Genomic DNA, 15,503 nt, shown 5'->3' with positions numbered 1-15,503 from the left:
ATAGTACGTTGTTTTACAATCATAAATAACGGGGGGAAATCTTTTTTGATGTCCTTAAGAAGGATTAATATCGCCGGACATTACTACATAATTAGCTTTTGCACTAAATCTGTATGATGGATTTAATTCTAACATTTTTTTATTAGTATATTTATTGTCTAATTTTATGATTTTGACATTTACCTTATTATTAATAATTAGTTAGATCTCATCGGTGGAGATATATCTATCCTGTGCACAATTGTATATAGCAACTTCCACATGAAGAAGAGGGGTGATTTATCTTTTTGATTAAACTCCACGTCTCGCTTGTGTTTTGCAACTTAAAGTTATGACATATTTAACTGGATTCTGATGTCAGAACAAGAAAATATTATTTGGATCAATCTATTATTTCAATTTCTGTATTTATAATTTATTGTTATTATTAGTTATATGATTACAATTGTTTAATTTTGTATATTTAACATAAATGTATGATGGTTTATTTTTTAGTATGTATATTATATTTTATTTAAGCCTTCTTTTTTAAACTTGGAACTTCAAATATATTTCGAAATACTCTACTCTGTCGTTTCATTAGTTATTATTCTGAGAATATGGTTCATAATTAAATACAATTTCATGGAGTGTGACGTTTTCAAATCTACTGTAAACAACATATTCTGCTCTGTACATAAATCCAATGTTAAACCATCCCCTATAGTCAGGACCGGTGCTAGAAGTCCATGATCAAAGGTTCACAAAATAGTATAGTCTAAGTCGTATAAACGTATACGTAGTATATCTTTAAACATTTTGCTAATAAATACTTTCTTTATACCCTCAAAAATCATGATAAAGCAGGCAGGTGATAATCACATCAGTATTTTAAGCAATGATACCATAAGTCTTTCTCTCCCCCCCCCTCTTCTTCTCCTAGCACGCGTTTTTCTCTACAGAATTATCAACTTTAGTTATGAGTATGGGTGATAATTTTGGTAAGAATAGAAAAGTGTGCGAGGAGAAAAGAATAAATACGCATGGCATCATTGATTAAATAATATACATCTTCTTCTATTAATCAAGAACGTTATCATTCCCGCCTTTATTATTCAATATTAATATAATATTAGATGGTGATATTCGATAAAGAACAGAATAAATTTCCTAAAATAACGTCGCCTTCTGTCTGGATTTCTGAAAATGGAGGCCCAGGAATTTGGGAAATACTTACCGGATGAGAAACAGATGGTTTGTCGGATTTGTCGATATAAATGTGCCTTTAATCTCCTGTCTAGAATTACACGCCACTCATTATCCTCATCTCATATCAAGAGCTTGGATATTCATATAAAAATCAAGTTAATGATGAATACATCAAGTCAGACTTTAACTCTGATCTCACAAAGATGCTTATTGCATGTAATATCTTATCCATTGCTAATCATCTACGTTCAAAAAATTTGTGGAGAAATACATGGCTAAACCTATCCCTTCCCGAGGAACCATCATTAAATTAATGGAGGATGTTGGTACTGATGTCATTTATAGAAATACATATAAAAAAAAATTTTGAGTCATCCACACCAAATGACGATCAAGTTATCAGTAAAAAGTTACTATATATTAGTTATATTTACTAATTTCGAAAGAGAACTCTGAATTTTGTACTATCTAACAGTAAGTATTCAATTTTTTTTAAATCTAACCCTAAAATATGATTCTATTTTAGCCAAACTTATCAAGAATTATGATACACAACTCATTAAATAGTAAAAACAACTGCTTAAATGGTCACAACAACGGGGTAGTAGCTTTGGATGGTTTGCAACTAGTTTTTCTGAGACTAGTTTCTTCACTTAAAGACTTGGGTATGATAATTAGGTTTGCCAATATTACATAGCTAATAAATATTACTCTTTTTATCACTTAAGGCTTAGCTATGGTTGATAGGCTCCAAGAAATGGTGTTCAGAAAACTCATAAAAGGCAAAAACAACTACTTAAATGGTAACAACAACGGGGATAGTTACATTGGGTGTATCATTATAATTAGCAATTGTGTATATCCTTCATGATAATAGTATGTTGTTATATAAGCATAAATAACGGGGAAAATATCTTTTTGATGCTCTTAATAAGGAGTAATATCGCCGGACATTACTACATAATTAGCTTTTGCTCTAAATCTTTAAGATGGATTTATTTCTAACATTTTTTTATTAGTATATTTATTGTCTACTTTTATGATTTTGACATTTACTTTATTATTAATAATTAGTTAGATCTCATCGGTAGAGATATATCTATCCTGTGCACAATTGTATATAACAACTTCCACATGAAGAAGAGGGGTGATTATCGTTTTGATTAAACTCCACGTCTCGCTTGTGTTTTGCAACCTAAAGTTATGACATATTTAACTGGATTCCGGTGTCAGAACAAGAAAATATTATTTGGATCAATCTATAATTTCAATATTCTGTATTTATAATTTATTGTTATTAGTTATTTGATTCCAATTGTTTAATTTTGTATATTTAACATAAATGTATGATGGTATATTTTTATTATGTAGATTATATTTAATTAAAGCCTTCTTTTTAAACCTGGAACTTCAAATATATTTCGAAATACTCTACTTTGTCGTTTCATTAGCTATTATTCTGAGAATAAGGTTCATAATGAATTACAATTTCATGGAGTGTGACGTTTTCAAATCTACTGTAACGGGAAAAAAAGGTCTAAGTCAATTATACGTAGTATATCTTCATGAAACATTTTTGTAATAAATACTTTCGTTATACCCTCAAAAATCATAATAAAGCAGGCAGATGATAATCACATCAGTATTTTAAACAATGATACCATATGTATTTTTTCCCCCTTCTCCTTGCACGCGTTTTTCTCTACAATATTATCAACTATAGTTATGAGTAAAGAAGAAATTTGTGCAAGGAGAAACTAAGTATACCCATTATAAAAGGAAAAAAAAGTTGATGCGTGTGCTCCTTCTTCTTCCTTTTTTCATTATTTTATAGGTCGTGGAGGTGTTAACATCTCTCTCTAAAAGAAAGAATTTCGCTTATTGTTAAATCTAATAAATATAATATTTTCCGTCCACTTATGCTGTTTTAAATGTAGGAGTTTCTTCTCCTTCTAGGTGTAATTTATTGGATCTCCCCAAAATCATAAAAGAGACAGCTGACACTAACAAAGTTCATAATTCAGGTCTGTCTCACACACGCCCTCTACTCGTGCTCTTAAACGAATCCCATCTCTACCTATGAGTCACAAATACATTGATATAAACGTATCAAAATATGCTTATGAAGTGAGTTTCTTATATCGTTCAAATATTAAAAAATACATATTATTTACATTTAAGTCTTTGAAGTCTTTAAAGCCGCATTTCTTGGAGTAAAGTAATGTAATAATTAACAATTCCTTTATTCACTCTCTCCACATCTTCCTTTGAAAAAAGGGAAGATGATGATATGTTCCCGAATGTTTGGGTGCATGTTTACTATGTAGAATTCATCAGTTTCAAGATTTTGTTTTTAATTTTGATCATCAATTTCTACACTTGATGACAAGTACATGAAAGTTGTGATATTATATTATACTGGGTGTCACGTAACTATTTTTTGTCAATAAATTATCAGGGCCGTCCGTTGGATTATATATATATATTTTTTTTTTGGAGGGGGCTTGATTGTTGGAATTTTTTAGTAAAAAAAAATTCCTAAAATTTAAATTTTATTTACAAAAAATTAATTTTTTTGGATATTTTTTTAATAAAATTAAATGTCCAAAATCCACAGTAATTCACAAAAAATTATTTTTTTTGGAATTTTTTTATAATACATTTTTAGCTATTTTATAAAAAATTGAGAACGTGAGGTATATATCAGGAATTTTTTTTTTTTTGATCTAAATTACAGTTATTGTCCCTTCATTTTCAAAGCGTTGCTTGTAGCCGCCTGTGTACATATACTTAAAAAAGGCAAAATTCTATTTTTTTTCTCGTATGATACTTTAAATTGATCATGAGAATATTTAAGTTTTGTTATCGGGCTAGTTATGTGACACCCGGTAGAAATAGTACTACATTATATTTTTGTAAAGAAAAAGAGCATTTAATTATAAAAATAATAAAAAAAAAGATATTTATTTGATAGATGAGAGACATGGAGTAATAGAAGGTAGATGTTTCAATCACTGTGTTTGTACATAGCATAACATGAAAGAATATGTAAAACAACAAATAATTAATTAATCAGAATGAATAAATACAACATTCATAGCCTTGAGGATCTCTTATAGAAATCCATTGATGGTATGAATCACACCATTTTCAGCATCGACATTGGGGTGATAAACACTGGCAGTACCGGCAGAGGTAGAGACAGTTATTTTACCGCCTTGGTTCACAATGGTAATGCTCTCGGATGGTGACGCAGATGGAAGTGTGGTTGTACCTTCTGGGATATCTTGAGCCAGGATCTTTTGTCCAGGAATGACGTGGCGAAGAAGGAGATCCTTAAGAACTGTCTCATCCGAGACAATAGCAATTAAAGCGGTGAGTGGTAATTTCTTGAACTCTCTATCTGCTGGAGCAAAAACAGTGAAAGGTCCTTCACTCTTGAGTGTATCCACAAGTCCGGCAGCTTGGACAGCTGCTACTAATCCTGTGAATCCTTTATAATTTGCAAGAACGTTGACAATGTTGCAGTCCTTTTTGCATTTTCCGCCACACGCCTCAACTCTGGAAGAGAGGATGGAGGCAAGGAGTAGAAGAGGGATATAGGATTTCATGGTGGATGGCACTGTACTTGTTATTGGTTGGTGGTTGCAGATCAAATGATGGTTGATAAAGACTCCTTGCTCTGTTTTATAGGAAATCTTTCATTAAATGTTGTTATATAAATGTCGTTAATATTATACAACTTTTGTGGATTTGATAACTTTGCAAGGTATAGAATTCAAGTGCGCTCATTATTTATTTTCTTGCTTGCAATGCATACCTTCACCCCAACATTTTGTAGGCACTATGCAATGAATGGGCTTCACCTCTTTATAAAGAGGTTTTATAATATAGATTTTATATAACCCCATGGTTTTTGTAAATACATTTAAAAAAAAAAAGAAGACATTTAAGCAAAAAAAAAATTTAAGGCTAATTTTTATTTCAATGTATATTATGAATAAATATACTTTATATAATATATATATAGAATTTACGAATATACATATATACAAATTAGCAAGGGCGTCCGTAGGACTATATTTGAGGGCAGGGGTGTTACACTTTTTTTTATTAAATTCAAACACTAAATTTTTTTGAAAAAAAGTCTACAGCTGTTCGCAAAAAATTTAATTTTTGGTGAAAAAATTGCAAAATTTATTTTTAAATATTCAATTTTTTGAAATAGAAATTCAGAAATAAATTTTCAAATATTTAATTTTTTCAAAAATAGTTTCAAAAATCCACATCTACTCAAAAAAATGGAATTTTGTGGAAAAAAATGTCAGAAATCCATAATTATTTACGAATAATTTAATTTTTTTTAAAAAATGAAAAAATTCTACAGCTGTTCATAAAAAATTTAATTTTTGGGAAAAAATTTAATTTTTGGGAAAAAATTGCAAAAATTATTTTTCAATATTAAATTTTTGTGAGAAAAGTTGCAAAATTTATATTTCAAATATTCAATTTTTTGAAATGGAAATTCAGAAATAAATTATCAAATATTCAATTATTTCGAAAATAGTTTCAAAAATCCACATCTACTCACAAAAAATGTAATTTTTTGGAAAAAAATGTCAGAAATCCATAATTATTTACAAATAGTTTAATTTTTGGGGAAAAATTTCAAAAATTCACAGCTGTTCAGAAAAAAAATTCCAAAGCTTAAATTATAAATAGTGAATTTGTTTGAAAAAAATGTTCTAATATTAAATTTTTAAAAATCCGTAGCTTTTTACAGAAAATTAAGCTTTTTGGAAATAATATTGAAAAATTAAATTGTTTGGAAGATATATTTTAAGAATTAAATAATTTGGATATTTGGGTGGGGCTCAGTTGAAACACAAATAAGTTTGTTTTATACCATATCTGTTAATGTAAAAGGTCAGAGCAAAAAAAAAAAAAAAAAAAAAAAAAGGCAACGCATGTGCGATATCCTTCGCCCCGGTTCAGGGAAGGCTGCAGATCGTTGGCATCTCCATCCGAACTGCTTACTGCTTGTTGTAAGGGCCGGCCTTATCAGTTCTCAGGACTGGTCCTTAAGATTTTCGGTCCTTCAGACTGTCAGTAATTGTATTGAAAAAAAAAAAAGGTTGAGTTACGTCATCAAGGGGTAAACTTCATAAGTTTTTATGACTGATATATAAGACTGAACTGGAATTGACGGATATCATAGTCTTCAGTCCTAAATAAAGACTGACAAAACACTACCTACAACATCACAAAGTCAAATACGGCCCTATAGAGCCGAGAAGAAATAAAAATTCCGCAGTATCAATATGGCTAACTTCTGGCCTGCCTCCATGTGGCTCTCCTACAGCCCTCACCTTAAGCTCCTGGATTTTGTAGTTTGAGGTGTCTTGGAGAAGAATGTTTTCTGCACCACTCATTCAAATACCATCATGGACACGACCTTCATCATCAAGATCTGCCTATCTGTTCGCCGGCGTGCTTGTGAAGGAGAACATATTGTATAAAAAATATACATACATATATATGGTACTTAAATATATCACAAAATTGGGGTTGAGTAGTATTTTCTGGATTACATAAAAATAAAGTCATTTGTAATTAATTCATGCTCCTGGAAGTTTGTGGTCCTCACTCTATATATTTCAGAATGATTCCTAAAGCCTTCAAACAATGTACCATCAGGAATATACATATTCACAAAAGTCTGATTAAATCATTTTTTAAATATTTATTACCCAATTGGAATGAAAAAAAAATCAATGACCTGTATTGTATCTTGCTGATTTTTCTCATAAAGGAAACAGGGTATAAGGTTCAAAATCAGTTGATAGTACATAGTCAATTCTTACCGACTATGGAATTATAATTTAATCATTATTGATAATTGCTCACAACACCTTAACAAGAGCTAATTTGAATTCAACCAATTAACATTCAGAACACTGATCAGTGTAAAAGAAGTAGAAAATCGACAGCTGACAACAAAATACACTGTTTATGAGGTAACGGAGTGGTGCAATTAGTGGGGGGATGAAATTGCTCATAAGTAAAGAGGGGATGTGTGTAAATAAAAAACTAAGTATAGAGATTAGAAAAGGAAAAATGGTCGATCCGTGAGCTCTTTTTTCTTTATTGTTTATTATTTAATAAGACATCTCCCTTATAAAGAAGAATTCTCGCCTATCTCTGGGGTAAATGGATTTAAAAATCTATAGTAAAATAAATATATCTGAATTTAATTCATTTTCTTCTCCCAAAATCATAAAACAGGCAGCTGTTATTGACAAAGGTCTTAATTCAGGCTTACAATATGTCTCGCTCCGGCCTTCTCATCGCGCTCTTAAAAAACAACAACACCATATCTACTCATAAATCTTTATAATTTACTAGTGCTTTTATCATTTAGAATATGCAGAGCCTGGCAAGTGCTAGATGTGCAGGACTTTTTTATTATTTAAGCAATTTATTAATAAAGAAGCCAACTTTTGGAAAAAATCTCAATTCACAAATATTAGCTCAATAATTTTATGGATTCTAATTATTGTTTAACTATAAATTAGAAAATATGTTTAGGCAATTTACAATTGAGGGTGGAGTACCATATTTTTACAATTAAGTGCAGTGTTTTTTATTATCTGCCATGAACTCCTAATAAACCAACACTGCCAATCAACATAATCATTGAATGATAATAACAAATATTTATCGTTAAAAATTCGTTGAGTAGTAATAAGTTTATTTACAAAACATTTTAACCGAATAATTATCATTTCTCAGAGTTATCTCAAGATCGATTTCCCTGGGGCATAAAATATTATTTTATATACTTTAATAAATTAATGCAATCCTTAAACAAATAAGAACAAACACAATATTTTGTTTCATTTTTTGCAAATAGTAATTAAAAATTCATCAAAATATATAATATATATTTATCGATAAAAAAAATGGGGTTTTTTTTTTGGGGGGGGGGGGGTATTGACTCCAAGGGCATCCACAGGACTATATTTTTGGGGGGAAGAAGGGAGCTTTTTTTAAGGAAAAAATTTCAAAAAGTTAAATTTCTTGAAAAAAAATTTCAAATATTATTTTTGGGGACAAAAATAAAAATCTACTGTTATTCACAAAAAAATTCAAAAATCCAGATTATTCACAAAAAATAAAAACTACAATTTTTAAAAATTCCGAAACTAAATTTCAAATTTAAATTTTTTAGTAAAAAGCAAAAATTCCTTAATTTGGAGAGGGCTACATCCCCTCCAACCCACTCCCTCTGGCGCTAATTCCTGGACTCCCTCCTAACGAGAGTATTTTAGGTTTTTTTTAAAGGTCAAAATTTATAAATATTCAATGATAATTTATTTTTAAATTGGCCTCCAAACCTGTGAAATAATAGAGAAAAATTTATTGTCTTTAAAAAAAAAAAAAATTATAACAAATTTTGGGCTCGCATATATTAAGTTCATTTGTAAATGTATATTATTTTCAAGAATTCATAAATATATTGTCATTTCAAGGTATTGAACCCAAAGAAATATTATAGTCACAACCCTAGCCCTCAATAACAATCCATTTCGAATATTTTTGCCAACTATTTCTTTATTTTTGACGGCGTCACCTACTTCTTTATATCATCACTATAGAGATATTTACACATGACGTCAACATTGCTGATGTTAGCCTTTTGAGGACCTAAAAAATTAAGTTTAATAACAATGATAACCCTTTTTTCATCAATATTAAAGAAAATAATCAACCTTTGAATGCCAAAATGGGACCAACAAATGAAAGGACTTAAACGCTACTGTCTATTAAAAATAAATTTATCTATTGCCTAGTTTTATTTTAAATCCGAATCTAAAATGAGATATTTATCCCTAATTATATACTTCTCTCGTTCCTAATCTATAAAAAAAAAGGTAGAAATTTAGCCATTTTTAGGTATTTTAAGTACTTAGTACTTTGATTCAATTCAAATATCCCTGTTTATCATTTGTATCAAGTAATATTCAATGACTTTAATCGAAATTAGTTCATTTTATATAGTAAAAATATCAACTTTGATCACCAAAATGCGATCCTTCAATTATGATGCAATTTATGACGTCAGTGAAAATATTATATACTACAAAATAATATTCAAATAAGATTATAAATCAATAGATGAGGGGATAAAGCCTTCATTTTGCTATGGTAGTATTTTAATCATTATAAATTGACTTCCAAGAGAGAAAATAGACGTAATTGAGTGTGAAATGAAACCAATTAGCCTTTAAAATGTAAGTAATTTAGTATATATATATATATTATGTATATTGACCTCTTAATGTAAAGTTATTTTTTACAGTATATTAGTCAGTGTGAAGGAGGGGGAAAGAAACAGTTGAGCACTCAAAAAAAAAAAAAAAAAATAAAAGGAATAAAAAGAATAAAAATGCGCAAGAGAGGAAGTGTTTGAAATCTCAAGTGGGATGCTTTTAACTCACTTGGAATACATAACTACGTACTAGTGTTGGCTCTTGGTCTGAAAATCTTAGACCGGTTTGAGACCGTTATGATTTTTACTGGAACAAACTAATTCGGTCGAGATCGGTCTCATTTAAAATTCGGTCTAGACTGATTTTATGGATGAATGGTTGATGACGTCATGTGTGTATTAAAATAATGAACTTGTGCAGCACCATAACGTCATATGAAGTATGTTGCATAAATCATATTTGTACAACTGATAAACCTGGATAGGAGAATAATTGACACCAAAAACAAAAAAAAATAGATCTACCAGGTACATAGTTGAAATCTGGATACCTATAAAAGAGAGTAATTGATAATTCCTTCCATCAACTAACACCCTGTGTGTTTTCAGACAAATGAACACAATTAATTCAAAAATGGGCTCAGAAAGAGACAAAATAATCAGTCTTACTGCTCTACTTCGCGCGAAACATCTACCAACAGACATCTGAAACTCGACTAAGGTAAGTAGTCATACTATTTCCGGCGTCAAGAAGGTCCTTAATGAGAGTATTAACATCGAGAGGATCTCTAACAAAATGGTGCGCCGGCACACACAGTTACACAGTCCTTTTTGGAGACCAACATTAAATTCTAGCCGAAAAAATATAGCCACCATACTCACAAGATGTCTGCATACTCGTATTTTCTTTATCGTCGCATGACGAGGTCAGGGCCTGTCGGACAAGGGGACCGAATCTCGAAGAGGCTCTTATAAATTAGCATTTGAACTAAATCAGCCCAATTACAGTATTACCATCTGGTAGAGCTTTCGTTTTATCTAAATCTAGATTCAAAATGCATTTTTTTAATATTAATTTACGCACCCTGTATATATTGAGACCGAAAGTTTGGAAATAACCATTCGACCCTAACACTAATAACTACTTAAAAGAAAGAAGACAATAGGTTCGAAGAAGGGAAAGAGAGGGGAAATATTGTTATGAGTTATTGTTTTTTTTCTTTTTACAATTGCTTGCTTCCTCAAGTATGAGAAATGCCTATTATTGCACGCTCACATAAAATTATACACATGCTTTTAAGGACAACTCCTATCAAGTCATAAATGGATAAGTGTACTTATATTGTATATTTGTACTTCAAAATTAAACAATAAATTGCATTTAAAAAAATATATATATTTTAACAAATTATTATTTGTTATAACGATAATTAGGTCATATGTTTTATTATCCCATGAGTCAATGTGATATAATCTCCGTTTTCTAACTATAGATATGTATTAAAATGGAAACCATTTTATTTTGATTTCGAAAAAAGTGTGCCAATTGTTCTCTTTTTTCGAAATCCAAATAATATGGTCTCTGTTCTAATAAATAGCAGCAGAGTAGCTACTAAAATCTTTCTTTGGGGTACTTTTTGACAAACGTTTTAAATGTGGCAATCATTTTCGATAGAATGAATATATATACAACAATGAATTGTTCATAGTAATGACTAATAAGTGTCAAAATTTTACAATATAATTTCGCTTTTTACACAAAATATTTCCCATTTAAAAATTTGACACCAGGACGAAAGAATACAAAGCCATGAATATGGATTTTATTCGTGGGGAGGGTACTTTTTGAAAAAAAGAAAAAAATTGTGATATGGCAACCATACTTTATTATTTTGTCAATAATTTTTTAGACAACTATGAATTCTTTCTAATAATGGCAAAAAGTCAACATTTTGATAACCTCATTTCCTTTTTTGACAACAAACATTGTATTTTACTCAAAATTTGACAATAAAAATTAGTCAGGAGACTTTTTTTTCCTTTTTACTAACGTAGTCACGGACATGAACCAATGTCGCTCTTAGAGACGGAAGAGTTAATATTTTGGAATAGAGCATTTTCACATGACTTCACGATTTTGATGTCGTCGATTTTGGAGTTTTAACAACTAAATCTTTATAACAAAGAGAATGAACATCCTTTTTTCGTTAATATTAAGGACAATAGTGAACTAATTGGATGTCAAAATGGAAACAACAAATAGAAGGATTTAAATTTTACTGCTTTTCAAAATTTTATCCCTCTAATCCCTAGTTTTATTATAAATCTTAAACTAAAATGTATTAAGAATATGTTATTACATTGTTATACAATTCCATACAATAATTTATAAAATAGTGTAGATAAAAATTAAATATTACAATTGAATGAATAACATATAATTTCTTGAGAATAGCTGTGGATTTTTGAAAAAAAATTCCGAAAAATTTAATTTTTAATTTTTTTTTTCTAAAAAATTTAACTTTATTTAAATAGCTGTGGATGTTTTAACTTTTTTTTTTAATCATTTAATTTCTTAAGGATATTTTAAATACTTTAAAAAATATATAGTTTTTTTTTAAACAGCTAGGGATTTTTGAATTGTTTTTTCAAAATTTTTTAACTTTTGTACCATTTATTCCAAAAATGCCAAAAACCAAACCCTCCCCAAAATATGATCCTGCGGACGCCCATGTTGAGGGTACATATATACATAAAAACATGAAATGAAAAATTAACATAAGTTTTTATTGTTTTTTTTTGTTTTTTTTTACGATTAAAAGTTATTTTTATTTATACCTATTGAGCATAGATGTTTGGCGATAACATAGAAGCAACCTGGGATTTTTTTTGATGAAACAAATGCATTATAAGTTTTTTACTGTAATGAAAAACCGAAGTGGATTTTTTTAATGTGTCAAATACAATATTAAACCATTAGAAGGCTGTCCAACAAGTTATTAATATTATAGGCATTTTATTCAATTTTTAGTTGAACATATTATATACAAGTTCAGTCTATTTGATCATCCGGTATTTGAACTTAAATCAAATTTTGATATCATTAATACAATCCATTTCAGTTGGTGAGGCATCTCTTTTTTCTTTCGTTATTCTTGCAATGTGAATGCTTATACACTCTTCATTAAAATAATTTTTACATCACGACGTCTCAGTATATTTTATGATCATTGTTACCAAATAACCAATTTTCATCATGTTAAGTTAACCTTAAGAACCGCGGCTCCTAAGAACTTTATCACTTTTTTAAATTAATATAAATTATTGTAACAGATATGTTTATCATACGGTCGCAATATTAAGAAAAAGTAACCCAGCTTGCTTTTATGTTATCGCCACACATATTTAATGATGGGATATAATCTCTTTGTTAAAATATTATTTTCGAGAACTGATTAGTATCCTTATATAATATCACTTTTTTCCTAAATGTATTTAAAATTTGGCAAAATTAATTTCATAGTCATGATGCGATGACTATAGTATCTCTTAACCTGTGCACAAAAAAATTAAAGAAAAAAAAAGCCACAAAATCAGTTGGTAATCCTTCAACTATTTTTCAACTGTTTGAAGCTTTCCTGGGACTTTTTTAAGGTATACCCATGAAATGTCTAGTTTGTTGTGTAGGACAAACAATCGACCATTTTCACTCACGTCTTAAATCGCATTATAATTGAAGGAAACGTCTTTTTTTGGGCTAAAATTTGATATTTTTTGTCATATCAAATGAACAAATTTTCTATAAATCTGATCAAACTCCATCAAATGGCATTAATAATAAAAAAAGACTTAAGAGCCGCATTAAATACTACATCATACCAAAGATGAAATGTGATATGTGCTAAAAAATCCCTATAACATGATTAAATGTCTACAATATTTTTTTTTTGACAGATCACTTAGGGATGATAAAGGTGAGATAATTAGAAAAAAAAACCAATTTCTTTCCATTGTAATTATTAATTTATTTAATAAAATTTGCAATAGATATATAATTTTTTAATTGAAAGTAAGGTTTAAGTCTTTTAATTTCTTGGTCAAATTATGACATACAATATTTCATAATATAGTTTTATATAAATGAAAAAAGGGTGTTCATTGTTATAAAACATGGTTGTTTAGGCCCCTAAAATGGCCGACATTATCAATGTTAACGTCACATGAAAATACTCTACAAATGTAAAATACAAAAATGAAATAAAAATTCTCAAAAAAACACAGAACAAAACACAAAATATATAATTTCTAATTAAAAATAAAAATTTATTAATTTCAAAATATTAAGACAAAAGTTTTCTTTTTTGTAAATCAAAATATGATCATCCTAATGCAATATAAATCTTTGTGTTAGTAAGATATTGGAGGTGTAAGACAGTCTTCTTCTTTTCCGCGGACTTTTTGATAATTTTTTGAAATGTCTAGTTTTTGAATGTCGTATGTTAAAAATCGACATAAAAAAAATTAGATTATGGAATAACAAAAATACTAAATATTTTCATTAAACAACAAAAATGTAAAATTCCAAAATATCTTTTGTAAAGAAAGAAAGATTTAAATATTTTAACGTAAAAACATAAAAATAAAATCCAAAATATTTTATTCTTGCATTTGTTAAATTGAAAATATTAATAAGTTTCCCTCCTATACACAATGTCCTCTTGTTTTGGAAATCAAATTTATGTGCCCTGTCAGCCTAAAATCAAGCTAGAATGATTTTTCTTCAAATTGAGTTGGACTACGTTTGTACTCTTTAACGAATTATCGCTATTTTTTATCTACAAATTTTACTTATGAAGCTTTTGGAGCCTTGCAAATTGCACTAAAAGTAGCTAAAATTGATTGTTATACCAAATAGAAGGTTTTTAATTAAATAAAGGTTCAAAACAATACCTAAAATTATTTGGTTTCTTATTCTTAACTCATCCAAAAAATATGAATGACTCAAAAATTTCTATATAAATGTTGGACTCTTTCTATACCGAGTACATAGTTGAAATTTGGACACAATATATAAAACAGAGAAATAAGAATTAGAGGAATTTATTGCTATCCCTCTCAACAGCTGATAAATTTTGTGTGTTCGACATCTCCCACCAAAAAATAAACGCAATGAATCATCGAAAAATGATCTCACAAAGAGGGGTTAAGGAGAAAATATAAATGAAAAAATGGGGGAGAAAAAATCTTCGTCTTTCAGAAACCTTCTTTCTTGTCCAAAGAGAACGAAACCGGTTGCATTACGTAATTACCTGGAGGACTCGAATTCTCAAAGTTGTTAATCTAGGACTGTGAATTCATACTACCAATGTATCAAGCCAAGTCATGAGAACCATAACAAGTGACTTATAGGCTCTTCTAATACGAATTTTTATATGTATTTTTCTGGATAATTTGAATATGTAACTACGTTTTGAATAAATAATAATGATATTTAGTGATATTTAACTTATGCGAAAGCTATGTGGATTGGCATAAAACTATATCCTAGTTCCTGTCAGGCGCTGGTCCCAATATCCGATTTGAGGTCTAAAACAAGGGAAGAATTTATTAATATTTTTACCAATGAAAGAACGATTAATAAAGTTTCCGTTCAAGTGTATTTTGTTAATTAATAAAGGGGCTTCATTGATCCTTGACATAGACAAGCAGGCAGACTATTACTATTTCGAACCTCAAGAAGGCCATTAATGACAGTATTTGCATTGAGACGAGCTTCAACAAGGCGGTGCACCGGGACACATAGCCCTTTTCGGAGACCAACATTGCATTCAGGCCACCATACTTGCTTGATGTCAAACTTCTCTGATTTTCCTTCTGGCTGCATGTTGAGGGCAGGGCCTACCGGAAAAGGGCACCAAACCACGAAGCTCTATGCTTCGAGGAACATTGGAACTTCATGAGCCCAATTACGTTATTACCATCTAGTAGAGCTTCCAGCGGCGCATCAAGGCAATTATCAAAGTCGGTGGAGGGTATATTGAAG

At 29.5% G+C, this 15,503-nt stretch overlaps 1 protein-coding gene and 1 long non-coding RNA gene across 2 annotated transcripts; one reads left to right on the top strand and one right to left on the bottom strand.

Annotated features, from left to right (window-relative positions):
- Positions 1 to 966: 966 nt before the first annotated feature.
- Positions 967 to 2,119, top strand: LOC139905783 (uncharacterized). Its single transcript, XR_011780832.1, has 4 exons — positions 967 to 1,233; positions 1,281 to 1,662; positions 1,715 to 1,853; positions 1,917 to 2,119. It is a non-coding gene; the product is annotated as an uncharacterized lncRNA (long non-coding RNA).
- A 2,000-nt stretch (positions 2,120 to 4,119) lies between these two features.
- On the bottom strand, positions 4,120 to 4,897 carry LOC121119920 (uncharacterized protein SYNPCC7002_A0175-like). The gene has a single exon (XM_040714751.2). The coding sequence runs from the start codon at positions 4,797 to 4,799 to the stop codon at positions 4,302 to 4,304; it is 498 nt and encodes a 165-aa protein (XP_040570685.1). The 5' UTR covers positions 4,800 to 4,897; the 3' UTR covers positions 4,120 to 4,301.
- Positions 4,898 to 15,503: the final 10,606 nt, after the last annotated feature.

Source organism: Lepeophtheirus salmonis, chromosome 6, assembly GCF_016086655.4.
Source record: "Lepeophtheirus salmonis chromosome 6, UVic_Lsal_1.4, whole genome shotgun sequence".
Classification (NCBI taxonomy): Eukaryota; Metazoa; Arthropoda; class Copepoda; order Siphonostomatoida; family Caligidae; genus Lepeophtheirus; species Lepeophtheirus salmonis.
Note: the sequence above shows the minus strand (reverse complement) of the source record. Positions and strands in the feature narration are given on the sequence as shown.

Bases quoted from the DNA above. Each gene is read 5' to 3' on its own strand.
- LOC121119920 (XM_040714751.2), bottom strand. From the start codon at position 4,799: ATGAAATCCTATATCCCTCTTCTACTCCTTGCCTCCATCCTCTCTTCC.